This window comes from Rhipicephalus microplus, chromosome 10, assembly GCF_043290135.1.
Source record: "Rhipicephalus microplus isolate Deutch F79 chromosome 10, USDA_Rmic, whole genome shotgun sequence".
Lineage (NCBI taxonomy): Eukaryota > Metazoa > Arthropoda > Arachnida > Ixodida > Ixodidae > Rhipicephalus > Rhipicephalus microplus.
In genome coordinates, this window is record NC_134709.1 from 90,875,377 (window position 1) to 90,902,761 (window position 27,385).

At 47.0% G+C, this 27,385-nt stretch overlaps 1 protein-coding gene across 1 annotated transcript in view; it reads right to left on the minus strand.

The window, feature by feature from the left end:
* LOC119181162 (multiple PDZ domain protein) overlaps window positions 1–27,385 on the minus strand; it is a 354,670-nt gene that overhangs the window by 223,947 nt on the left and 103,338 nt on the right. Inside the window, exons 9-13 of the mRNA XM_037432350.2 lie at window positions 23,973–24,084; window positions 15,420–15,860; window positions 13,404–13,483; window positions 7,502–7,675; window positions 6,632–6,854 (exon numbers count right to left, since the gene is read on the minus strand). Coding sequence (XP_037288247.2) covers window positions 6,632–6,854; window positions 7,502–7,675; window positions 13,404–13,483; window positions 15,420–15,860; window positions 23,973–24,084 — 1,030 coding nt within the window. The remainder of the gene's footprint in view (window positions 1–6,631; window positions 6,855–7,501; window positions 7,676–13,403; window positions 13,484–15,419; window positions 15,861–23,972; window positions 24,085–27,385) is intronic.

Below are 27,385 nucleotides of genomic sequence, written 5' to 3' on the forward strand. Positions count from 1 at the left end.
GGCCAAAGGGGTGTGTTGCCTCTGCCGGGGGGCCTTAAAGGTCCAATCACCCAGCGCCGGCTCAACCCCCAGGATCCCCTTTTCCCCGGACACGGCAAAGCCACGCACGGCTAGGCGTGGGAGGGAGTAGAAACTCCCCGTTAGCTCGGGTCCGTGGTGTCGCTACACACCAAACGCCTGCTTTCACAGGCGCCCCTGCGGGGATTAGAAGTTCGTGTATCAGGCCGTAAGAGCAATATAGGTACGAAAACACGTTATAGGTGTCAAATGCAGCAAGATAACTGTGCCAGATAATATTATATATTTTTACGTAGTCAGGTTTTACATCACATTGCGATGATGTTTATTCAAACAGAGGAGTCACAGCGAGGTCGCGACAGAAAATGGGCGTACGGCAAGTCTGGCGAAGGCGGCACAGGTTCTCGCGCAATCAGAGCACGGGGTTTTTCGTTCTGTTTGGAAGGCGCATACGCGTTAGTGCGTATGCTCCACTACAACATAAATTTTCACTGGTTTACTGGGAAACGCAGTGGCGGGATTTCCCTTTAATTTTCACGAGGATAAATTAAGCTCAGCCTAACGCACGGCAAGAAATGCTTGTTTTTTTTTTTTTCATTCATCTCCGATAAGAGTTTTGCGCAATGAGTGAGAGTCTTATCCATGATGTCGCGCACAGCAGCTCAAAATCATACTGCCGCCAATGCCATACCTCGTTTTAAACTGCATTGCACACGCCACAATAAAAATTTAAGAAGTTTACATCCATGCCATGCAAATATTTCTAAAAGTGCTAGTCACCGTGCACATTCAAAACGTTCACTTTCGAAATAAATCAGATTTTTTTATGGCTGTCATCTACGTGGGTGAACCCACTGCGTGCTAGTAGCGTCTTTCAGTACTCTAAATAAAGTTTCTACATGCATCCTTCTACGACGAGCAAATTTCCACACTATGAGCAGTGACCCTTCCGCAACCCCCTTCTTTCGAAAGCTGTGAATTTAGGACATAGCAATGTATAAGTTTCTGTCGAAGGATTGCATACACACAGCTCTGCTATGCAGAAAGATGTCGCAGGCAGAACTTTCTTGCCAACCAGCCCCTGCTCCAAGAGAGGGTATGATGGGTAAGTGCCCGCAGTGACGTCCCACTGTTTACAAACAGGGAGAGGTCCATTGCTATCGCAATAAAACGGTGAGTCGTGACATCATGGCGTGTTTGACCACGTCGGTGCACCAAACCCGCCAACACAAACCCAGAGTAGAAAGGAACTAAGTGGACGAAATGTAGAGTAACAAGACAATTAAACAAACTTGACAAGTCTATATGTGCATATGAACATGTTGAGATGTTTGAAGAGCGATGCAGGGGATGCGTAGAGACCTTTCAGGGGCTTCAGACGGGCAGCCGCGTTAAACCAAATTCAAGGGCTAACGTGTTTAAAGTTCACCCACAGCATCAAGGATGTGCATCCAAAAGCAGTTCTCTGGGGCCAGAATTCGTTGTGGCAAAACGCATTCCGCCTTTCTCATTTGTCTGGAGAGTTGTGAAAGCTGCCTGGCGTCAAAATGACGTTGTGGAAGAAAGACCGGAAACAGGCGGCGCGCTCCAGCCAATCAGGGGAGGTACTACAAGCCACAGGTGCCCCAAAAATTCAAAGGAACATTCTCTTTGCCATTGCGGTCCTTTCGGCAGTGCTCATCCCCTCAAGTGTCGGCCGTTACATCGGCATGTGATCAGCTTGCCATCTACAACCCTGTTTGTCCGCTCGCTGCTCTTCTACCTCTAATGATGAGAAGGAGCACTCGGCCAGGAGAAAAGACGAGCTGAGGAAAGAAGGAAAGCGTGAAATGAGCGATGGCCCTTTTTTGTATCATCAAAGGCATGTAACTCCGCTATTAAGGCACCGCTTTGAAAAATTCTCATGGCTACATGTTCTTTATAGACACTTGTACAATGGCAACACCCCTATTACATTTCAACCTCTGGGTGGTTGTAACAAACCTTAAACTTCAACCTTAAATGCTACGTTTTAAGTATTAACAAAGAACCTTCAACTCTTAATGTTGACACAAGCATGTAATGGGCTTCTGGCTGTTGCGTGGCTAGTGTCATCATTATTTGTGGGTGTCGAAGGATTCGGTCGGCAGAAAGACGACGACGAACTCGTGCTTCTCGATTGAAGCTGTTCCGCTGTTTGCAACACTATTACTTGCACTGATTTTAATACCGTGACAATATGATTACGGTCGAACACGGAAATATCGAACCCACATATATCGAATTTTCGGGTATATCGAACTCGTTAGCCCTTAAAATTCTTTTGTGAAAGTATAGAAATTGGCACGTTTATATCGAACGGTATTTACAGCTGCCTTCGAATATATCAAACGCTGCACAAGCTGGAAGGTGCGCTTCGGCACTCGCCGTGCCCCGCGATCTCGGCAGCTCTGCGTACAAATTAGAAGGAGCGCTTTGGCACTCACAGCGCCCGGCGCCCTCCGCGCGGCACCTCGTCTCCCCCATAACCCGAAACGCTTGAAAAGAGGTAAAGGCGATAGGGCTTGGACTGCCCAATCTCTAAGTTGCGGAACGGTAATTTTTTTTTTTCGTTTCTCTTTCTCTCTCATGCTTTCTACACGTACCCGTCGGCTCGAAGAGTAGGAAAGAAGCCGATGTCCTCCTCCTTTCGCCTTTTATTTTCTTGTTACTGTTTTGCGAGTTTTGATCAGCCAACCACAGTTCGTGCCTTTTGCTGTTGCCCTCGCAGGTGGCCATCGCCTTGCAATGCTTTGTTGCTTCCGTTCCGTTGTCGCGTTGCCTACGTACCACCGCATGTGCAGCATTTCTCTTTTGCGTGCGTGGTGTGCAAAGCCGCTGTGGACTCGAATCTTGAATTGAAGACTTCTCGCATAGCTATGGCCAGCCTCAAGATGTGCGAGACCTTTGACTTTGCAACGAAGTTCAAGGGTATTCATCGTGTTGAGGCAGGCGAGAAATGTTCGAATGTCGTGGACAATTTCAGGGTACCACGGAGCACTCCGAGTACTTTGTTGAAGAACAAAGCAGATATCAAGGCAAAGGCGGCCGAGCAGCGAACGTTGAGAGCCTGTCATGTGCGCACTTTTGCCCACGGGAATGTAGAAAAGGCACTCTATGCCTGGTTTTTAGAAGTGTGCACAAAGAACATTCCGGTGGATGGCCCGATGCTGATGGCCAAGGCCAACTGGTTTGCCGCTGCACTCGGTGAAACAACTTCGCCGACAACACCTGGTGGCTTCACCGACTTAAGCAGCGCTACAACATCGTTGGCAAAACCATTTCTGGTGAAAGCGAAGCTGTCAGCAGCCAGGACATCCACCAATGCATGACGAAGAAGTGGCTGGAAATCTCCGCGAAATTTTTTCCCACATAGATCTTCAACGCATGGCAAGATGAGAAGGCGGGCACAGTGGTCAACTGCTTTCGTAAGGCAGACTTCGAGATGGCGGAACTTGCGGAAACTGATAAAAATGACGACTACGAAGGCATAGACGACGGGTTTCGCGAGTTGTCATCTCGCTTACTGGCTGCAGTTTCACACAAAGTGTCACCGGATGATTTCTTGGAAACAGACTGCGATTCCTAGGCCGTTAAAAGCTTCGCTGATGAGGACATAGTAGCTGTGGTTGCACGGACCCAGGATGCCTAAGATGATAGCTCACGTGACGAGGAAGATCGTCTGGACGAGGCGCTGGCTACACGCACTGAAGTGACGGCAGCTTTTGGCATCATTTGCCTTTGTATTGGCCACATTGAGGGAACCAGGCTGTCGCACCTGGACAGCCTTAATAAGATCAAGACTAGCGTCTTCAACTTCATTTCAAAAACGAAGAAGCAGGCCAAGATAAGCCCTTTTTTTTTTCATGCAAATAAATCATTCTGTTGCGGCGTGTGTGCAGAAATAGTTGTCATTCTAGAATGCGCCTATTGTAGGTGATGGTCCGTTACAAATAACCTCTCGGGGTCTGTATTTTTCATATATCGAACTAATTTGCAATCCCTTTCAAGTTCAATATATTCACGTTTCACTGTAGTATTTGATTGATTTGATTGATATGTGGGGTTTAACGTCCCAAAATCACCATATGATTATGAGAGATGCCGTAGTAGAGGGCTCCGGAAATTTTGACCACCTGGGGTTCTTTAACATGCACCCAAATCTGAGCACACGGGCCTACAATATTTCCGCCTTCATCGGAAATGCAGCCGCCGCAGCAGGGATTCGAACCCGCGACCTGCGGGTCAGCAGCCGAGTACCTTAGCCACTACACCACCGCGGCGGGGCACTGTAGTATTTACATAAGCCGAATAAAAAGTTATTGATTTAGCATATGGCAGCTAGCATGACTCTTCACAGGAGAAGGGCCAGCATACTGCCGCTCTACAGGAGCATGTGGGGTATTTAACAGTGAGGCTCCCAAAGCTCAAGGAAAAACATGTCTACCAAAAACCCTCCATGCTGCTGCCCAGGAACAACGAAGACGCAGCTGCACACCAACCTAATTTAACCTCGCCTAGCCAAGCATGCGTCGCAAAGCGGCAGAGGGAGACCGTGCGCCCAGCCGTTGCGCTGAGTTTGCTCGGCATAGCACAAGCAGAGTACGAGCTACGAAATGTGCACACTTTTAGCAGGGTGTACCGCAGCCAGGTTTGCGAGCGTGTTTCTAATGCTGGAGTCAGGATATTTTTGCGTGGTCTGTGACAGGCTGCAGTTCAAGTATACTCTATCTATGCCAAGGAAATACCTACAGCATCAGCCAAAAGGGCCACGCAAGCGCTTAAGATCTACCAACTTCACTGCTTTCCTAAACTTTACAAGGCTAGTGTGAACTTTTTTACAGCGAAAGTTGTTTCAGATCACAAGGGCTGATTCTGGTGCTGTGGTTGACCACTATCGCCATTACTGCCGGTCTCTGTAACAGTTGCACAAAAAAAAAAAAACTAGACAAATGAAGAAATACCAAGGACACAATAGGAATCGAACCCGGGCCCTCTGTGTGGTGGCCTACCAGTGAGCTACGCCGGTTCTTGAAACTCCACTGTGAACTTATGCTATGCAGGCTTCATGTCCAGTAAGAAATTGCATTAGCATGTGTAATACTATAACCCATCACAAAATTCTCATGCAAAATCCTTCGTCGTAAGCCACAGCATCAGCAAAGCGTGCATAATGTCTTACATATGGGTAGAGCGTACCACCCTTTTTCGAAAAATAACAAATAATGGCAAACTGGACACTTTCCTACTACACAAAAATTACCGTAATTACTCGAATCTAACGCGCACCTTTTTTCCGGTTAAGCGAGTTCATAAGTCGCATGCGCGTTAGAATCGAGTACGAACAAAAAAATTACGGTCAATCTATTGCCATCGGCAAATCCAAAATGGCCGCCCCCTACGTGCGTCGGCATGGCGCGTCGGCCATTTCTGCCTATGTGTTTCCCATGTGCGGCACTTCGTACGTGTGCTGAGGAGTTCGTCATCTAGTAGTGCATTAGCATCAACGGCGTGGAAGGGCCGACTCCAAAAACTCGAGTGCACCACGATGCCGCTTTCAAAAGAAAAGTCATCGCGTGTGCAGAAACGGCCGCAAATAGGGCCGCATTGCGGTCGTTCGGAGTTCCCGAAACATGCGTGCGGGACTGGGGGAAACAAAAGCAGAAGATTGTCAACAGCAAAACTTCATGCAAAGGCTTCAGTGTACCACAGCAGGGTCGGTTTCCGCAAATTAAAAAGCTGCTCAGCCAGTATGTGCTTGAGCAGCGAGCGGCACAGCGGCCCGTGACGACAGAACTGCTCCAAGTGCAGGCTATGCAATTGGTCTTAGAAAAAGGTCTAATGCGGAGCCAGTTTAAAGCGAGCAGGTGCTAGCTAACTAACTTTATGAAGAGGAAAGGCTTTTCCCTCCGAAGGGGAACATGCATATGCGAAAAGTTTTGCGGAGGAGTACGATGAAAAGCTTCACAGTTTTCAGAGGTTCGTCCTAAACTTGCGGCGCAACAACGGCTACCTGCTTGGGCAAATCGGGAATGCTGGCCAGACGCCTCTTTACTTCGACATGCCTGGCACCACAACCGCCGAGAAGAACGGGGCGAAGCAAGTTCGCGTGCTGACATCGGTCCAAGGTAAAACTACAGTGACGGCAATGCTCTGTTACACGTCAGATGGGCACAAGCTTCGCCCGTACCTCATATTTAAATGGAAGACGCTCCCGAAAGGAGTCGTTTTTTCGAGTGGTGTGATCGTGCGGGCCAGCGAGAAAAATGGGTGCGCATTGCAATCGATGTCTTACGTTTTTTTTTTTTTTTTTCGCGGTGGAAATCGAGTGCGCGTTACAATCGAGGGCGCGGTAGAATCGAGTAAATACGGTATGATGATTTATGGTATACTGGGTGCCACGCAAGCGCTGTGCTTACAACAGTTGCCCGAAGAGTTTAAAAAGGCTCTAAAAAAATCGCATTTACAGCTTTCGTAGTGACTGTGCTGCGTGTCTCGCGCAACACAGTCAGGCGCAGCACATTCCTGTTTTTTTTTTTTTTTAGGTTGCAAACAAACATAGCAAGACCAGCAATTGCCGACTAAAAAGACTCACCCATGTAGCTGCTGCTGTCATCGCACGCGAAGGGGTCGGGCTCGTCGGAGGCAGCCCGTGAGGGCGACCGCCGACCGCTGCTCACTGGGGGTGGTCCGTGCAAGGGGAGGGGAGGCGGTAGAGGGCGGGGGCGGGCACACACCAGTCGCACGTGCAGGGGCAGTTGCTTCAAGGCACCCACCACCTCGCGGTGGTGCAGACCCAACAGTTGACGCCCGTTCACCTGCACACATTGTCCCCATCACCATCGTTATCAGCCTGAGCTGGGCAAAAACCTCTTCTCATATTTTGTCAATTAGCCTAATCCAGTGCTAGTTATGGTGACACTACCGCCACAAATTTCTTAATCCCATCTGCCCACATAACTATCTGCCTTTCTATGCGCATTCGCCTTCTCTAGAAATGTATTGTAACTTTTGTACACACAGTGTGTAAATACAAAAAATAAAGGGCTGCATAAGAATTTAAGGTGAATTTCTATAAGAAGAACTGCCATAGAGCCCAAAGCTTTGAACGGAATGACGAAGAGGGACAGTACTAGTAGCATCGCTTGCAGTGTTAGTAAAACATTTAAATCCGAGGGTACTGAACCAAGACCTATATTGCTGAACCAACCTCATCCTCATCTCACGTTTTCCTTATTCGTTATGTGCATTTCGAGCATTTCATAAGCAAAGTAGGTTAGTATTCACAGATAAATCTTGTACTACTCATCTTTAACCTTGTTACCCATTTCTTGCTCTAATAACGCACATAGATTGTACAGAAATCTGAAGGATAAGATTGGTTTGTGAACGTGGGCCTAAAATCTCCAAGACATGAACCTAGAGAATGTTTGGCATATGGGATGAGATAAGTCGCCGATCGCACCTGAAGCAGTTCGTCGCCAGGGCGCAGGCGGCCGTTGAGTCCCACGGGGCCGTCGGACAACACCGAGCGGATGTAGTGGTGCGGGCGCACCTCTCGGCCATCCTCCACATCGACCGTGCCTTCAAGTGAGATGCCCAGTCCTCCTCCAGGCTCAAACTTGCTCAGCTGGGCCACCTGAACAATGACACTTTGTATTCAGACTATGTAATATATCAAACAACCTTAAAGGGCCACTCACCAGGCCCCATACCAAATTTTAGTTAGATAGTGGAAGTTGTTGGGTGTCCGATGAAAAACATTTTGCCACAAAAATTTTTTGAATCGGTTCATCACGAGGAAGACGGAGGTGAGCTCGAAACCCTTGCCGCTTCTCTGCGTAGCCTTCGAAAGCCAAATCTCTTCCCCACCCTCTTTGGCATCCGACCAAGACGTCACGTGCGCATGACGTGCCCAAGCAAGTCCAACTCCCGAGCACGCGAGTGGCGTTGCTTTGTTGAACAGCGTTACTTTGTGGTCTTCTGCCTGTTTCTGCAGGATGGTTTGGAAACGTTGGCTTAGACTAGGTAGAAAAAATGAGCACAATGAGTGCGCGAACGCGTAAGAGCGTTCCACGATGGTCGTCTGCTCCATGCGCTGATCGTGGGAAAACCAACACATGCGAAACGCCGACACATTAGCCCAGCATCTCGTTGCAATTCGCAAGAGAAATACGCTCACATTCCCTCATTGCGTCTCATTATTTATCTAGAGGTTTATTGATCTCTTCAAGCAACAAATTACATAAACTACGCATGCTATGTTAAATAATTTTTGCCATGTCACGCGCCACTGTTTGCAACGTCACAGCAGAGTCGTCTACGTAGAGGACCAATGTCACTGCATTGTCATGTACGTAGGGCCATTCATACGCGCACGTGATGCCTTCTTTTCTGGGCGCACCCCGGCAGAAGAGAGGGGGAGCAGCGTTCATTTTGAAATTTAACCCATTTCTGTAGCACATAGCGTTGCAAATTTTGGCAGACGTGATAATGAGCGCCTTGTCCACGCATCGCCCTTGTCAGCTAAAAATTGTCAAACCTGGTGAGTGGCCCTTTAATAAAATCCAGCAGGTGACACCAAGGCAGGTAGAGAAAACATTAATGATACTACTTTAACTGCATCGTAGTAAGTACTATATAAATGTGAAGAAAGTAAAGTAGACGAAAAGGCAACTTGCTGCCAGCAGAGAATGATGCTGCAACTTTTGGATAATACGCTTTACCACAGCGGTTCTCAAACTTTCTGGCCTTGAGGAACCCCAAGAGTTTTTTTCAGACACCAGGGGAACCCGCAACTTTTTCTTGCATCACGACAATAGAAAGCACAACCACAACATCAACACTGCCGGCGTTGGCCTGTTCTCTCTTCTGTAATATCGAAAGCCATTGCCGTTGGTGTAGAACTCAAGGTAACACGTGATAATTCCCTCCTGCGCCACTCCCCGAGTCGCGTAAATCACCTGGCGGCCATACTATCTTTGCTTCGAGCACCATGCAGCGTAACCAATGTGTTGACTCAAATAAAATGCCAGACATGTATTTTTTTTTGCTTAACGAAAAAGGACGCCAGTCACTCATACAGCAAAATGGCCATCGGCAGACCCAGCAGTCCTAAAGGCAAGCCTGAATGCCCATGTAGCCTATGGCTGGCATGTAGCAACACCTCTTATGCGTATCATACATCCCTCGTTGCGTGTTTTGATTACAAAACTGACACAGAGCAGTAACTATTCATCACGTATTAAAACTGTGCAATGTCATCACGGATGCGCCATGAGCCACGAATAGAGCGATGAGGAACCCATTAATGTAGCTTGCACTGGTTTGAACGCTAATGAGAACGAATTGCCAGTGCTTCGCACGTTCTGTCACCAAGGGTCCACAAGAAGTGCAAGTTTCATGATGTGCACCAGACAAGCTACTGTGACCAAGGTCTCGCGCTACCCGCAGACACCTGAAGTGCGGATATGGCATGCAACGATTTCGTGAGCGCAAAACACAATAAAAGTTTACTAATAAATTAGTTGCTAATAGGGGTAAAACACGAGTGGGCTGCATTCATCCTCGCCACACGTGGAACCCTAAGGTGTCCTTCGCGTGGGTTCTGCAGCCCAGTTTGAGGACCCATGTCTTACCGATTGAGAAGTGGCAGCAGCTGTCCTCTCCCCCACTTTATTGGGTGTTTATGTGCAAGCAAGCTTGGGAGTGTTAGTGCTTCTCCTAGAGATGAAGGCTAATGTGGAACACTCTATTTTCATTTTCCAGCTGGCAAAAAAGGGATGTTCTACACTCTCCCACGTTATTTAAAAGGACAGATAACCATGGATGTAAGCAGAATTTTGTCAAGGGAGTGAGGCAAACGCCCTTGAGAGGAGGATGCTGGCATAGGTCGAGGGGAGGAGGGGCGAGTAGCCCCTTCGCACTCCTCCCCTGCACTGCCCTGAACACAAATTGAGATAACTCCCCCAATGGAAAAAGTGTGCATCGTATATTCTAAAACAAAAGCCTAGCTTTTCTCACTAGACGTGGCTATATAGTTTTACTTTTTTCAATAAAAGTTGGCAATGACTTGTGGTGCCCCACGCAACAAGAACATGAAGATGCAAAACAGGTTGACCACATTACCTTTTTACAAGTGTAAACTGTTCAAGGTCTTTATTACACTCCGTTTCATACATCAGGTGCCATGCTCTAGAAGTTGTGCAAGAAGTTTAGTCAACAAAATTTGGGAGTCAGTGTGTTGCATGCTTGGATATCGTTTTTGTCAACGTGGTCTATGCAATTGGCTTTGGCAGCGTGCTGCCGGAGCTAATCGAACAGCCTGAACAGCCTGCTGACAACCGTATAAATCACAGGCTTTACTTATTTTTAAGACAGAAAGCATCTTCATTTATTCCTAAGTCTAAGAAAGAAAGGTCACATTACGGACAATGAATTCAATTAACTATCTTTTGGTGGGAACGCATCTACTGCAAGAAGTCGTACCAGCTTCCATACCGTTGCATGTGATGTATGAAATGGAGTATACACTCTAACCTCAATGTAACGAACATGAATATACCGAAATATTGATTATAACGAAGTAGATGAAAAGTAGTCTTACACTAGAAAGAGTGTTTGGAATAACCTTTAAACGAATTTTCAGATATAACGAACTTATTTTCTTACAAGATGCAGTTCTGTTATAATGAGGTTTGAGTGTGGTGATGAACTGCAGTAACTTTTTCGTTCACAGTTCACAGATGCTGAATATATGGGACAGCATTGTCATAAAAAACACGCTCTACACAACAACTCTTAACTTACATTTACCTCGAAAATAATTTTGCCGCAAGAGATTGGCGAGCACCCTTGAGCTATGATGCAATCATTGTACGTCGTGTTTGAGTCAGCTGCAACACTTCAACCATTCAATGGGCAACCAATCAATGGGTTCTCAGACTGACTTTGGCGGTTTGGCTTGGCCAGAAGCCCCTTTTGTTGCCAGCCACAATTTAAAATTGGAACGTCTGCAGAGCGCAGAGGTTGGCACGGTCAAGCCAGCTATGTCAGTGCTGCAGGTGGGCTAGACTCTAGCCTCTCTCACATCCTGTCATCCCAAGTCAACACGGCGAAAAGTACACTTTATGCACCCAATTAAAAAGAAATATGACGCTCATTTTGTCCACTGTAGCTAATAGTGCATTGTATCACTGTCTATTGAAAACAAACTCCGTTCCAATAACTTAATACACAGACCAAACTTGGGCTGAATAATAGTCCATTACGTCCAAATCGTCTGCCGTATGTGAGTTCGTTACAATGAGCGTACACTATGTAATAATTTCTAACTTGAAACATTGCCATGCTCCTTTTGCAAGCTTGTGTAATTGCCCCATTACACCTGTAAGTGCTGCCTTGCACAACCACACCCATTGGCTAAAAAACTCTCGAGATAATCATAGAACCTTCCGATACAATTACACGCACAACGGGAGCCATACAAATTCTTCTAGAACTTGTGTGGTCGCAAGCGATAGCGCTGGAATATTTGATGGCACATGTATAAATGCCGACGCGCCTCATCACTTGTTAGTTACCGTATTTACTCGCATAATCCTCGCATTTTTTTTTTTTTTTGGCGGAAAATCGATGCAAAGTTGGGGGTGCGAGAAATAGGTGAAGAAAACTTTCCACGAAAACGTATAGAGCGAAAAAGAAAACGAAGTGGCCACAAATCAGGATTCTCACACCAGTGACTAACAGCAAGCTTTGAGAAGTACTTAATTAAAACTTACCTCAACAATAAAAGCACTGGTTCAACACAAGGCTAGATTTATTTGAGACACAAAAAGCGCAAGCGAATAGTCGAGAATTAGAATACTATACGCAAAGCTTGTGGGCGTTGCGGGCGTAGCGGTAGCGTTCGTCACTCGACAGGAGCCCTCAAAAAATAAGCGTAGGACGTCAGTATTAGGCTGATGGCTATTTAACAGAATAGTTTGCAGTTTCCTTCTGAAGAAATAAAGCTTACCATCAATCCCAGTTTTAGGCACACCCCCCAACACGTCTTGGTGGCTTTCAGCTGCCAACACGAGTAGCGACCACATAACTCAAAGACTCCAAAGGGCCTACCAGCGGCCCTGTCGCCATTGTTTACTGCATGATCTATCACTTTCAACTTGGAAGCAGCTATGTAGCTTCAGTATCACCCCATAACGTGACAAGATTACTGACACAACATATAAAACACGCCGCAACGTGCACTTGTCACTTTGGCTTGGCTTGGATTGGATTAAATCTCTGTTAGTACGCTTGATGCTTAAGAGATGGCGCCAGATGATGCGCACTATCATTGTGAGTTGCTAGAACAAGCAGACGACATAATTGCGGCAGTTTTCGGGGGTGCGATAATTACTCGAGGAAAAAAAGAGATGATCGTATTTTTGTTGGGTGATGTGGGGGGGTGCGAGAATTATGTGAGTGCGGGGATTACACGAGTAAATACGGTAATCGTCGGCTAACACTCAGTTCACAGCTATCAGCGTCAGTGTGTACCGCTGTAATCTGACTTTTCATTGACTGGCCACAAGTTTCGCCAAATAAACAGTGTAATCTTCGATCTAGCGTCTGCTCCCTTCGTCGACGTCACGCCCCCATGACAATATGCAAATCTGCCTTTTTTGAAGGTATAAAAATCAGGATCACTCAATAAAAAAAAAAAGGCACTGCTCATTGCATCATTCAGTAATCCATGGGAGCAAGTGAGAACGCTGTGTTGACAGTTTCGTCCATGTTACCGCTAGTAAACATACAGCCACATGCTTCTATAACAAAAAATAAATGCGGAATGATGGTTGTGGCATGTGCAGGCACTGTATCCTGCCAAAATGAGTGTCCCGGGAAGCTGTAGTGTTTCATGGTAACCTTGAACGACAAGGAAAGATGCCAACATCGGCGACCCCAAATTTTCGAACAGCTGAGAATGATGTTTTCACAACAAATGATTGAATAAGAGACGGTTGTTTCAGAAGAAAATAATACATACAGAGGAGTGTAGATGAACTGATCACCAATTATATTTTAGCAAGAGAGTGCGATTCCTCAATAAAACCTCCAACTCAAAGACACTTGTGTTTTCTCTGAACAACTTTGTTGCGACCCACTTTACGGTGCCTCAGTGGCAATGAGTTCAACTAAGCAGCTCTCGCTTTTTTCTGGGCACATAACGAGTGCAATATATAATTTTCTTTTTAACAGATCGAGTGGCTGTGAAAAACTACAATGCTTGGTTTAGATGTAAAAAGGATACATGCAATTACACTCCATTCAAATTGACATTGAGAAACGCAGGCTGGCACAAAAAAAAAGGCTGTCAGACTCACCACAATGTCGAAGTCCGGCCCCACCACCTGGCTCCAGTGGGCTACAATTGATGCCTCTGTTTTCGGGTCTAGCTCGCCGGCTTTTGATCCAGGGACAAACAAGGCAGAAAAGAAGATGAAACGCAAGCAAACAAATGTACATTCGAATTAGACGCACACATTTAAAATTAGGAAAAGATATGAGGGTAAACCTAATGCCCCTGCCGTTCTTCAGTCTTTTCTGTTTTCCCATTTTCGCACTCCCATTTACTAAACACCAGAAACGCGTCAAATGTCAGTATTCCAGCTAGTCAAGCCGACCACGTGTAGAACTCGTCAAGCAGTCATAACCTTTGCAGGAGTGGGTTTTTGTTAAGCGTGAGAACGACTACTAGCAGCAGCAGCAAAAAAGTACTAATATAGAGACTATTCTTCAGATAATAAAGAGATGCTTAAGGTAATAACAACTTCAGTTAGACCAGCAAACTAATGCTTTAAACCATCTAAAAAAAATGTCAGTATATGCAAAAGCACTTGAGCAAAGGAAATATAGAAGTCAATGTAGGACACAAAGTGTGACTTCTACGTGACATTTCAGTATTAGCCTGATATAACACGTAGTTAACATTTTGTCACTAGATTGTAATAATATTATTGCAGTGCACTGTAAGGTAGAATGAAATGTTAGGTAGGTATTTTTATCTGGTACAATGAGAAAAAGACACTTTTCAACACAGCATAGATGTCCAAGACCCCTTGCACTCGGTATCCCTCTACATAAAGCAGAAGCCAGTAATCCAGGCCTGTGCAAATATTCAAGCCCTTCAAATATTCGAGTGAATATTATAGCATTCGAGTTCGCTTTGACACAAATTTAAATTATTTTAAATTTAAAAGAATTCCAAATGAACGAACAAATATATGTGAACTGCACGTAACCCCCTGTAAAGCTGGTTGCAGTGCAGTAAAGCGGTGCTATGTCGTAAATACACCTATCCAGAAAAGATCCGCACTATCAAGAAACCCCATTCCAAGATTGAATGAACTTGTATGAATTCATAATTTTTAAAATTTAAAACCTTGTTATACCGGCTTATATGCTCCCAGTACTATAGTAAATTTGAAAACATAACACATTACAGAGGTTATCACTTGAATTTGACCAAAAGTAACCCTGCTGCCATTCAAAGTTGCTTCGGTTGTTGGCGACATAAATTTGTTACATCAAAGGTGTCTCCAACTGTCCCTTCGTTACCCAAAGGTCACAATTACACTCGAACTACGATATAACAAACCTGGATATAACAAAACAATGGTTATAACAAAATAAATGAAAAATAATCTCAACAGATATTGTTAGAAACGTTCCTTTATGATGAATTTCTGGGTATAACAAACTTAATTTAATGTAAGACATAATTTTGTTATAATGAGGTTTCAGTGTAAATTTGCTTCTATGGACTGAGGGTGGCGAATAGAAAAACTTTGCAATATTGAGAATTCGATGTATGGAGGTCCGTTATAGGCATGTTTAACAGTAATATCCGAAAATTCATTATAAAACATAAATTGGTTACTGTATTATGCCAAGACCATTTTTTATTTACTTATGGCACATTCAACTGGACCCTAACATGCTCTGACTCAATAACGCACAGCCTACTCTCCGAGCTGAATGTCCAGCCGCTCGCCAGAGGAATCTGAGGTGAGGACAGAAGAGGAAACACGTTACTACGTCTTCTATTGCGAACAGACAGAAGTTGTCTGTTGCGCTCTGAGGCCAAAGTGAGAGCACCACAGAGTGCTCAGAGTTGAAGCTTGGTGTTTTGAAAGAACCAGCCAAACAGAGGTGGCGCGCTCAATTTTGATCTGCAGAACATGACGCGTGTCACTAGAGTGCTCTGGAGCACTTGAAGACGACGAGTTGAATGTGTTCTTCCCTATAACTAATAATTTGTTGTATCTGTGATTGTAATATTAAAGTTTTAGCGGAAGAGAGTCTTTCTGCTTAGTCAATTATCCCTGCAGAACACTCACCATATAACATATCCTCCTCTTCTGGGGAGGCAAATGAGGTCAGGTCCGTCATGGCACTGGTGACAAAGCCGTCATCTATGGGTGACCGCAACGGTGGCGGTGGCTGCTCTGGAGTGAGCGGGGCGCTACCAGGCAATGACACTGGCGTCGCGGGTCCCGGTGTCAGCGTTGGCGTGGTGGGCAGCGGTGGCAAGCTGCTAGCGTCCGAGAGGGCGACGGCTTGCTGCAGCTGCACGTAGCGGGCGCCGCGGAGGTGCCGGGCCAGTCGCAGCTTGACGCACTTGCCCGTCGATCGGAGCACCTCAACGGCTTGGTGGTTGGTGTAACCATGGAGAGGCCGGCCGTCCACTTCGATGATCTGGTCGTTGACGCGAATGCAACCGGTGGCATCCGCGGCGCTCCCCTTGGCGATGCTCTTCACAAAGATGCCCGAGATCTCATCTGCACAGAGAAAAGAGGAAGGAGTTGAGCATGTGCATGGCAGCAGGATGGATACCAGTCAGACCGGAAGACGAAATCCCTAAATTATTAAGGGGGGATGCGGCACATGAACTGCTCACTCCACCAGCGCCATTTTGGTCTTGTTCGAAAGGTTGCGTTTCTCGCTTTTTTATCCTATCCAGTCGACAACTACAGTCAAGCCTCAATATATCGAACATGGATATATCGAATTATTGCCTATATCGAACGGTTCCTATATCACGGGGGAAATCGCATGCATTATTGATTGATTTATTTCGAACAAAGTTTGACATACAATGGATATATCGAACTCAGCCACCCCAAACCGCCCGCGCTCCATTGACAGGCGGCGAGCTTTCCCGCAACTCTCGAAAGTAGCGGTAGAGCGGCGGGCGTTTACGAATGCTGCACAAATCGACGGCGCCGAGAGCGCCACTTTAACGTAGCGGGGTACGCGTGCTGCAGCCTTGCGGTAGAGGTTCTGGAATGAGGAAAGTGAAGAGAAAAGCACGGCTTCGCGCGAGGGAAGGGGGAGTGGGAGGTAAAGATTGAGGTGGAAAGTATAGGAGAGAAAGGACGCTGGCGACTGTCTCGGACGCGGCTTGCGCTGCCGCCGGGAAAGGGAAAGCAGTCAGGCGAGCCCACGGAGGAAGCAAAGGTGTGGGCGAGCCGGCATGGGTGCGCCATGTGCGCGCTTTACACTCGGACTCACGCCGCAGCCTTGCAGCTTGCAGTCGTTGCAGTCTCTGTGGTGTCAACGGCACACTGCACACTTGTTGCAAGCTCCTCCCTCGTAGCATCGGCAGGCATCGGTCGTTGTGCTCGCAGTGTTTGTGCGTTCGGAGTTAGGCCTATCACGCACTGTTCGGAGTTGGGCCTGTCGCGCGCTGTGGTGCGCGACAGGCCTAATTCCGAATGGCAGAGCTCACAATGGCGGAGCTCACGGATGTGGAGATTCTCGCCGGAGCTACTGCTGAGCAGCCAAATGAAGACTCTGCCGAGGTGGATCCCGCAAGCGCTGATGGTGTCCCGCTCCCGACATCAGCTGAGGTCGTAGCTGCCTTGGCCCTTGTGCGCCGCCACTGCGGCGCGATTGAAGGCACCGGCCTATCACTTATGGATCGCCTGGACTATATTGAGGACGCAGTCGTCAAACACGCCATGGCCAACAAAAAGCAGGCTACTCTTTTTCAATATTTTAAACCGACACAATAAATACTATGTTTGAATCTTCAAGTGAGTTATTACTGCACCACACTTGAACGGTTTGTTGGTCGTTTTCAGCAAGCTGTTGACGCATTTTTTTCGTGATTTTTTTTATATCGACTTCTGGATATATCGAACTATTTCGCTATCGCCGCGCCGTTCCATATATCGAGGTTCGACTGTATGTGCCCCTCGTGGAAGCAAAAAAAAGCGAAGAAAAAACCACGCGCAGCAGGTGATTTCATTGGTTGTTTGACGCACGTGACCGAAACGGTGCTTCCCAAGTGGCCAGGAAAACTTGCTGGCAGTTTCTACCACCATTTTGAAGAGGTAACGCCCTTGTAAAGGTGCCATAGCTTTAACCAACCACAGTCGAAACAGGAAATAACGAAATTGCCGGGGAAACTAAAAAATTTTGTTTTCGCGAGAATTTCGTTGCCGCGAGTATGAGACATAAAAACAGTGATACGGCCAGCAGAACGAAAATTTATTGACAGAAGTCAGTCAACTTACTTTGCCGACTCTTGCCATGCAACAACTTCAAAGCTCTCCCTTCGCACTGGAAAAAGTGGTCTATTGTTATGTCGTCGCCATGTGCGCCGAAAAAGGAGCGAAGGGTGTCCAGCGCATCCAAAAAAACCCGCAGATTGTTGTGGATGCGCTAGCGCATCATTCCTGCCCGTGGTCTCGCTCTCAGCGGAGTTAGGGCTATAGTCGACTACGATGACGCGCCGCGCTTGTAGACCGCGCGCCCGCTCGTACATTCAGTGTGGCCACTCGTAGTAATTTGACCGTGCCGATGCTTACAGCCTCGTTGCTTGCGACGAGCACGTAGCCACGAGTGCGCTAGCGCGTCGTTCCTGCCCGCAGTCTCGCTTTTGGCAGAGTGAGAGCTAAAGACGACTCCGATGACGCGCCGCGCTCGTAGTAACCTGATCGCGCATCCGCCTACTGCTCCTAACTAAAGCCTAATTATATCTTAAGTGATCATTGAGCCGTGAGCACGTCACGAAGTAGCAGTTTTCGAGAATCATGTCCTCGCGACACACAAGCAGCAGACAACGATCTCCCGGAATGAGCATCGGGCCAATGGCGAGGCGAGCTGACGAAACATGGCGGCCACAGCCAATCAAGGGCCTTGAAACGACCTTTAAGCATGTGGTTTTTGTGCGCTTGTTTTTAAAGGGAGGAGCCAGCTTAGGCGGTAGCATAAAACACGGAGAAATGCTCTTTCCGATTAGCCCAAGAAGCTGGCTCCCGGCCCCGCCATCGCGAAGCCATATTTTTTTGAAAATCGCTGTTTTCTCCCGATTTCCAGAAAAAGTTTCGCTACCTAGGTGGGTGAAATGAATTTTTTGAAGCACTTCTACGCGGTTTTCGCGATCCCGAAGCCGTCTCCCTTTAAGTAAACGAAAATGGCGGTACCCACGCTAGTGCGGCAAAAGCAGACGTTTACAAATTTTGAGTGCGCATAACACGCATACAAACATATTTTCGACAGTTGACCTTTGGCGGGAGGGTAACATAAGGCTCGCACTGTGGTAAAAAATTCGTTAATGCGAGATCGCTGTCCAAGAACATTTCGTTGCCACGAGATACATAATACATGGGCTTCTATGAACGATCGCCGGAGATCCGGAAATATTTCGTTGCCGCGGAGATTTCGTACTCGCGGGGTTTCGTTATTGCGGGTTTCGACTGTAGGAGGTATTGCCCTAACGTGCTCGTGCGTCTTACTATGCCCGCCGATGCAAAAAAGTTCAGATCGCTGCACCATTTCAGCCGTTCACGGAAGAAAAGCAGAGGCGAAAAGCCTAATGGTGCTGCTACTGCGTCGCAGCAATAACGCCGTCGTAACCGAAAACGATCCCTCGTGCGTGCACGGTGTGGACGCTGGCTGGCCGCACGTATATTGAAGATTTTATCAATGGAGAAGTGCGCGAGACTGCTTCCCCGGAAAGCATCAACACTGTGGACCATGACCACACCGATGTGATCGATGACAGAGAGGTGCGTGTGGAGGCACGCCTCCCCGACAGCGCGTGCCATGTCAACTCCGGCCGCGTGAGAGTCGACGCTGGCGTGATCGGTGCCAGTGATGTGCGGGAGGCGTGATCGGTGCCAGTGATGTGCGGGAGGCGCGTGCCCACAAGACGGCCGCACTCGAGGGTATTTCGTCGGCGGCAGTGACAGCACGAAAGATTGAGCACTTTGCGAAGTCAAGTGGGGCGGCGACGGCGCCAGTGTTAGATGAGCCTCCTCCTTACATGATAGTAAACACGCAGTGCATGAACTCACTCCTCCAATATGCGATGCGAAACTTGCCACGGGCCAGCACGAATCGTGACGGGAAATCGCAAATATGGCCTCGCAGTGAAGCCGACTGTCGTGTGCGAAAATTGTGAAAGTATCGGCGCTGACTGGAGCTCGCCTCGAACTAATAGCAAGAAGACCTGCAACCTGTTTGAAATTAATCTCCTGGCTACGCGGGCGGCGATTTCAATGGAAAATGGCCAGACAGCGATGAATGACGTACCGTCTTTACTCGATTCTACCGCGCCCTCGATTGTAACGTGCACCCGATTTCCGCGACGAAAAAAAAAAAAAAAAGTGGGACATCAATTGTAACGCGCACCCATTTTCCGCGACGGGAGAGAAAAAAAAAGTCCGTAGGAGTCAACTTTTGCACATTGAGAACAAGTATTTGGGTTTTAATGCACTGAAGTTTCAAAAGATAAAACACAGTCAAACAGCCAGCCCTGTAGCTAAAATTGAGACCACTACGGCGGCGTTAACGAGTTGCGTAATAGGTCAGTCCTCGTCGCTGTCAGACAACTCCTTATCACTGTCAACAGCCCAAAGCATCTCATCCTCGGTATTGTCCATGGCATTCGAGATGCCACATTTCTTGAATGCCTTGATCACCATGGCTGATGGTGTTGCACACCACGCGTCCTTCACCCACGTAGCGAAGTCTTGCAGAGAGGCGCGCTTCATCCTGTTGCCTGGCGTGAAATCATGTCGTTCATTGATCAGCCAGTCGGTCTAAAGCGCCCGCATCTTGTCCTTCAACGGCTTGTTCAGGCAGACATCCAGCGGTTGAAGTTGGGACGTCATGCCGCCAGGTATGACTACAAGGTCCGTATTGCACGCAGCGAGCTTGTTCTTGACCCGCTCGTCGAGATGGCACCTGAACGCGTCGAGCACGAGCATCGCTCGCAGGCCCAAACTGGCGCCAGGCCGCTTCCGCCAGACGTGATGGATCCAATCGGCGACCAGGTCCGTCGTCATCCAACCTTTCTCGTTGGCTCGCACGATCACACCACTCGGGAAAACGACTCCTTTCGGGAGAGTTTTCCGCTTAAATATCAGGTACGGGGGAAGCTTGTGACCATCTGACGTGCAACAGAGCATTGCCGTCACCCTAGTTTTTTCGTGGCCCGATGTCAGCACGCGAACTTGTTTCGCCCCCTTTTTCTCGACGGTTGTGGTGCCAGGCATGTCGAAATACAGAGGCGTCTGATCGGCATTCCCGATTTGCCCAAGCAGGTAGCCATTGTTGTGCCGCAAGTTGAGGACGAACCTCTGAAAACTGAGAAGCTTTTCTTCGTACTCCTCCGGCAACTTTTGGCATATGCCCGTTCGCCTTCGGAGGGAAAATCCTTTCCTTTTCATAAAGTTACTTAGCCAGCACCTGCTCGCTTTGAACTGGCTCCGCGTTAGCCCTTTTTCCAAGGCTAACTGCATAGCCCGCACTTGAAGCAGTTCTGTCGTCACGAGCCGCTGTGCCGCTCGCTGTTCAAGCACATACTCGGCGAGCAGCTCTTCAATTTTCGGAAACCGACCCTGCTGCGGTCCACTGAAGCCTTTACGTGAAGCCTTGCAGTCGACAATCTTCTGCTTTTGTTTCCGCCAGTCCCGCACGCACGTTTCAGGAACTCCGAACGACCGTGATGCGGCCCGATTTCCGTCCGTTTCTTCACACGCGATTACTTTTCTTTTGAAAGCAGCATCGTGGTGCACTCGTCGAGTCTTCGGAGTCGGCCCTTCCATGCCGTCGATGTGAATGCACTACGATACGACGAACTCCTCAGCACACGTACGAAGTGCCGCACATGGTAAACACATTGGCAGAAATAACCGACGCGCCATGCCAACGCCTCCTCTAGAAAGATGCCCGAGGAATGCCTCGCGCTTCCAGCAGAGTTGGCCTGCCTTCAGTTTTAAACAAGCTCCGCGGGGTGGCGCTGGCGACCGACACTATCATCACGGCGACGGGCGATACTAGCCCAAGCGTTTCTCATCTGCGGCCCATAGGGGCGCGTAAGTCGAGAGTTGTTCGAGACCTGCAACTGTGCACTATTGTTTTGGAGGCTATGCAAAGTGTTGCGTTGTTGCACCGTCCGCCACAGGTGACGCTAGCGACCGAGAACATTTTCAAAATGAAGAAGAGAAAGGGCGTGGCAACTGTTTTTTTTTTCTCATGCGGCAGGCATCTTCTTAGAGAAGGCGTGGGTCATGCCGACGCACATAGGGGGCGGCCATTTCTGACGTGTCGATGGCAATAGAATGACCGTATTCATTTTTTTTTTTTTTTCGTACTCGATTCTAACGCGAATGTGATTTATGAACTTGCTTAACCAGAAAAAAGGTGTGCGTTAGATTCGAGTAATTACGGTATTTGTGGCTATGGGATTGTCTTAACGTGGCATGTACCACCGCACTTTTCAGCGGCATTTGAAGCAGACTTTGGCACCCGCAGCCACGCAAGCAGCAAAGGTGGCAATGAGCCAGTGTGCAAAGGAGGTGGCCTCGTTGTACGAGGACCTATATTTTGGCCACAAAGGAAACATCACAGTCTCCTTTGACGGTACGTGCTTGACCTGCGGCCACTCCTCCCCCATAGGCGTCTGTGCGGTGATAGAACTTTTCACAGGGTACGTGCTGAACTTTGTTGTCCTCTCAAACTTTTGTTTGGGGTGTAAAGTGGGGCCAAAGCCCAACTCGGATAGCTACGCAGAGTGGAAAAAAACGCACCATTGCCAGAAGAATACCGGTGGTAAAGTGGGTCAAATGGAAGTAGAATGTGGGCTCCTCCTTTTTGAAAGATCATTAGATCGACATGGACTGCGGTACACGACCATTTTATGTGACGATGACAGCCGCACATTTGGTGCCATCAAGGTAGCGAAAGTGTACGGCTTCGTCGGTGTAGAAAAAGAAGACTGCATCAATACCGTTCAAAAGCGCATGGGGACGGCACTAAGAAACTTAGTGCAGAAACAAAAAGAAGAAGGCAAGAAAAGCCTCGGTGGGAGAGGCCAGTTGATCATTAGACTCAGCAATTGTTATGGTTGGGGACTGAAATCTAATGAAGGTGATGTGGACGCAATGCAAAAGGTCATCATGGCAACATACAAGCACGTCACATCCACTGATAACTGTTCAGACCCCAGTTGGTGTCCAGTCGGTGCTGATTCATGGTGCTGCCACAATGCTGCGAAAGCAAAATGCGAGCCAGAACCCCCGCACCGCTACAATTTGCCAAAAGAGGCTGTCGAAGTAATGCTGCCAGTATACACTCGGCTGTCTGAAAAGGCCCTCCTCCAAAGATGCCAGCGAGGCAAGACTCGAAATTCAAATGAAAGCCTCCACTCCGTGATTTAGAGCTCCACTCCGTGATTTAAAGCAGCAAAAGAGCAGCACGCTTCTCTTTTTGCTGTGCAAGCTGCTGTCACAGAAGCTGTGGTGCGCTTTAACACCGGCAATCTCAATGCATCTGCTGCTATTCTTGAGCAGCTAGACATGAACATACCCAGCAGCACATCCCTAAGGGCCAGGGAGAAACTGTTGTCGCAGTGCGAGCTCCAATAAAGAGAGAGAAGCATCCCAGATTGTGAGAAAGCTGGCCAGGAAAAAGGATAAGGAAGCCAGGCATCCAGGTTATCCCTAGTGCATTTTCACAAAACTTTATTATATTTTTCCAATAAAAGTGTTTTGAAACGTTTTTTCTCGTTTTCTCAAAACAGCAATTTTGGTAGATTTGCCAAGTTTAAAGGGAAAATAGCTTCTGTTCTATTTCAGCTATCAGCATAATTCTTTTTTTTTTTGCCCGAAAGATAAATGCATGCAGTAAGCAAGATGCCTATTTTGAAGGCAATATACACCTCAAAAATTTTCTTTATAGGGTCACATGCATGACATGTGAAGGTGGCTTTTTTTCTGAGAACATTGATGTCCTCTAACTCTTATAGAAATTGGCCCAAAAAATTTATAGCATATTGCACTCGTTAAACATCCTACGTTGTTTTTACACTGTCACCAATGTTTTGGTGCTAGCTGCTTATATGCTGATTAGGCTTCAAACAAAAGACCCAGGTTATACATTGATTGTGCAGTATTTTGGAAACTACTTGACCTATCAAAAAAGTAATTACATTTTTAGAATCTGCACATCTGAATACACAAACTGTGAAAATGTCGTTCAGATTTACTCATTAATAAAAAGTTACTTGTTAAGTGTAGCCTCCCCCCTTAAACAATGTAAATATGGGAACACATGCCAAGCTAAACTTGTGTACCAAGGAGTAGTTTTGGAATTGCTCACATTTAACTTTAGAGGACCTTGGAACCATCTTAATGGATAACTTCCGCACAAAAGACTCAACACTGGACTGCCTTTGTTTTAGAGGTAGATACCTACATCTTGTGCCATGTAAAGTATCCATGTTTACAGATTGAAGTAGTGTAAACACTTGACATTTGAAACCAAAACCTCACTAAATCGATGAAGAAAGGGGATGCTAAAATCACTTCGTATTTTGCATCAATAGCAATTGAAGTCAAGCCCGCATAAATAGCACACCCCCAAAAGGCTGAACATACCTTGAGTGCCCTTTTCACAGACATAGCCAGCAATGGTGATGCCCAATCCCTGCTGGTCTTTCACGAGCTCGACTTCGAAGGATTCAGTCTCGGGAAGTTCATCCAGCGCCATCTGTCAAAGTTTAAATGTTTGGGTTCATTGAGATGCAAAACAAACACATAAATCATGAACAAAAAAACAAGCATTTGAAAGCAACCATACTGAAAAGGGGACCCTGGGTTAAAAGCTGCCACAAAATTGCATAACAGTAGGTAGCCTAGCAGTTGACTTCATGGGGTTCGTTCCAACTGATGGGTTGTCTGAGCTTATAGACAAACTAAAGTGAAACCATGAACTGGTTTAGATAGGTAAATTTCACTCTCAAAACTCGATGTCATTATCTTCAATATTGTAGGTTTATTAGTGCAATATAAAGATGAACTATATTGATTGTTGGTCTTGTTGTTACTTGCTTAATGACATGCTTTGGCCACAAATAACACACACACAAAGTAAAGGAACACTCAATGACAAGCACAAGCCGCTTGTGCTTGTAGTTGAGTGTTCCTTTACTTTGTGTGTGAGTTATTTGCGGCCAAAGCAAGTCATTAAGAAAAATGAAGTTGAGGGTCACATTGATAATTTTGTGGGGGAGCTGACACCCCCTGTAAAGTTGTTTGCGCCGCGTGGCGCACGTGTCTCGCACAGAAGCCGTATTTCGGGGGTGACAACCGCCGGATGATAGATGGCGTTGTGTTCGCGTTGAGTACCACTGTTGGTAGAGTGGTAGCGCCGGCGGTGACCCCTGGCGGAAGACAGCCCTTGGTGGCGGGCAAGAGTTGAGCGAGTCTCTTGTGCGCGTGGCAGCTGCCACTAATGGTTGGTTGTTACTAGTGTGGGTCCTCGGCGCGGGGCACCGCGGGCCTGCGCATCGGGGGCCCTCGTGGTAAGTCAAGCGTTGGCGACGCCGCCTTGGGTGTGTCATTGTGTGTTTGGTGTGTTACTGTGTTATGTGGTTCGTATGGTGCGTGTTAATTACAATTGATGTATCGATTCGGCGGACGATATCGTCGTTTTAAATTAGCTAAATAAATGTTTGTTGTTTGGTTTGTACCAACCGCACCTCCTGTGACCGTTCACTCCAAGAGCATGGCGTGGCGCTCGTTCGCCATTCCGAGACCCCACAACTTTCACGCGAAAATGTCTGCACGTGATATCACAAATCTCAAAGCACGTTATTTGTGATTTGGCAAAACTGGCCCAATGAAGTATTCCGACACTTGCTATAGTACAACCTCATTACAACAGACCTACACAGTGAAGAGGATTGTGAGTATGTAAAATCCAAGTACTGTTACAACAGACTTTTACGTAACCACTGAATGGGTCTGTAACAACCAGAGAAAATTACAAGTAAAAAACGAATATACTCTCAATGGGGGAATAAAAAAATGATCAAGTTTCTTGAACCTCCCCCCCCCCCCCCCCTTATTAAAAAATTTAATTCTACAACATATTCACTGAAAACTATGCAGAAGTGCTGTAAAAAAATTCGCGCCTACTGAGGTGATGAAAATTATTGCGGAAGTAAAAAAAAAATGGCTTTTTTCAGGAAATTATAGCTTTATTCATGTGTCTGTATTCATGGGTCGCGATGTAGTTAAGGCAGCTGCAAGCAGAAGTTCACTTATCAGGTTACGATAGTGCACTGAACTCGTCGCGAACATAGCAGACGTGCATCTTGGACCTAGTGTAGCAGCATCTTGTTGGACTCTAGCACTCGGCATTCAAGACAGAGACCTCAGCAGGACAACTCTTTGCACTCGCGATCGAGCATGGCACACTCTAAACATCGGGCATTGCGGCCACGCACACGGCATCCGTGATTTCTGCTCGAAGTCATGGCTAAGCCTAACATAGCCCCAAACTTAGCGGGCAAGATCATCGCGTCATTGGATATGCAAAAGCGAAGAAGCCATAATGTGCTTCGTTGAAAGCGACGAATTAGATCTTTCGCTGGCTCCGAAGACCTGCAGATGGGCATAATGCGCATCGACGGCTGATCCACCACCCACCCAGCCAAGCTCGGTACGCAGCAACAGCTCAGAGCAGCAGCTAGCAATTTCACGCGTCAGCGCCCCAAAACGCAAAACCAGGCTTGCTGCGCGGTGACTTTTTCTGTCGACTTAGTTAGGCATAACTGACCAGTAACATACCGTAGATCAGCAGCCTTCGTTCTTAAATCATTACGTCGATATCTACGACGCACCGTTGCCGTCCCGAAAGTGCGCTAATTTTTTAATTGGAAGTTATTGAATTTGAGACGACCTGGGGTAGAAAAGTTTGCTATAAAAGTGTCCTGGCCACCTTAGTGGCCTCGCATTTTAGTCAGTTATATCAGAAGGTTCGTTGCACCAGAATCCATAGAAAACAAAGCTTAATCAATGAAACAAATATGCTGGTGGGCAGAACAACACCGATTGGTATGTCGTATCCGAAAGTCTGTCTTTAGCAGATCCGTCGTAACATGGTTATATATACTGTATGGTGAGTATGGCGCCCTCAGAGGACAGTGTACAATATTTATTCTACTGTAACAGTGAGCGGTGACTTCCCAGGAGGAAAAAAGTAAAATAAAAAAATTGAGTGCATCATCGCACTTTTTAGACAACTTGTATTTCGGCATTCGATTGTAACGTGTGGGCCAACTTCAGGTAGTGAAAATATTACATTAAAGTAAATATAGTACTTCATTTTTACAAATAAAAACGACGTACAGTAAAACCTCAATAATTCAAACTTCGTCATTTCGAAATCTCGCTTAATCTGAAGTATTTTCGCGGTACCGTATCTTGCAATGTAAATTTGAGTGGATAATTTGAAGCGGCGGTCAGCACCAGTCCGGTTCATTAGAAAACTTTGAGTGCAGTGTACCGATTCCCGAACACAATTTTGCTTTTGCCGCATAACTGCAGAAACGACAGCCTTAAAGAGCCGCTAGGCAAGGTACTGTAGCGATACTAATGAGTGGCAGCTGAAATACCCTAGCCTCGATACTTCTAGCATAAGGAAAATGGAATTGTAAACAAAAAGAGCAGTCTCGTGATGAGTTGAAATGTGCGCCTACGGAAAACAAAACATGCTTCACAGCAGCACAGCGGTGACATGCGGGCAGCATGTCGCATGCTTCTCGCAACGTCAGCACGTCGTGATTTACCCATTCTTTGAGGGGATAGAAAGAAACTAATAAAGGACTGCCTGGCAGAATTCACAATGTATGCGAACCTCCGAGTGCCGGTGGCTCCTGCAATTTGCGCACTTGCACTGCTGGCGGAGTTATTGCCTACTACATCTACTTCGAAAACTCTGTTCGAAGGTTTCAATAATACAGTATTTACTCGATTCTACCGCGCCCTCGATTGTAACTCGCACC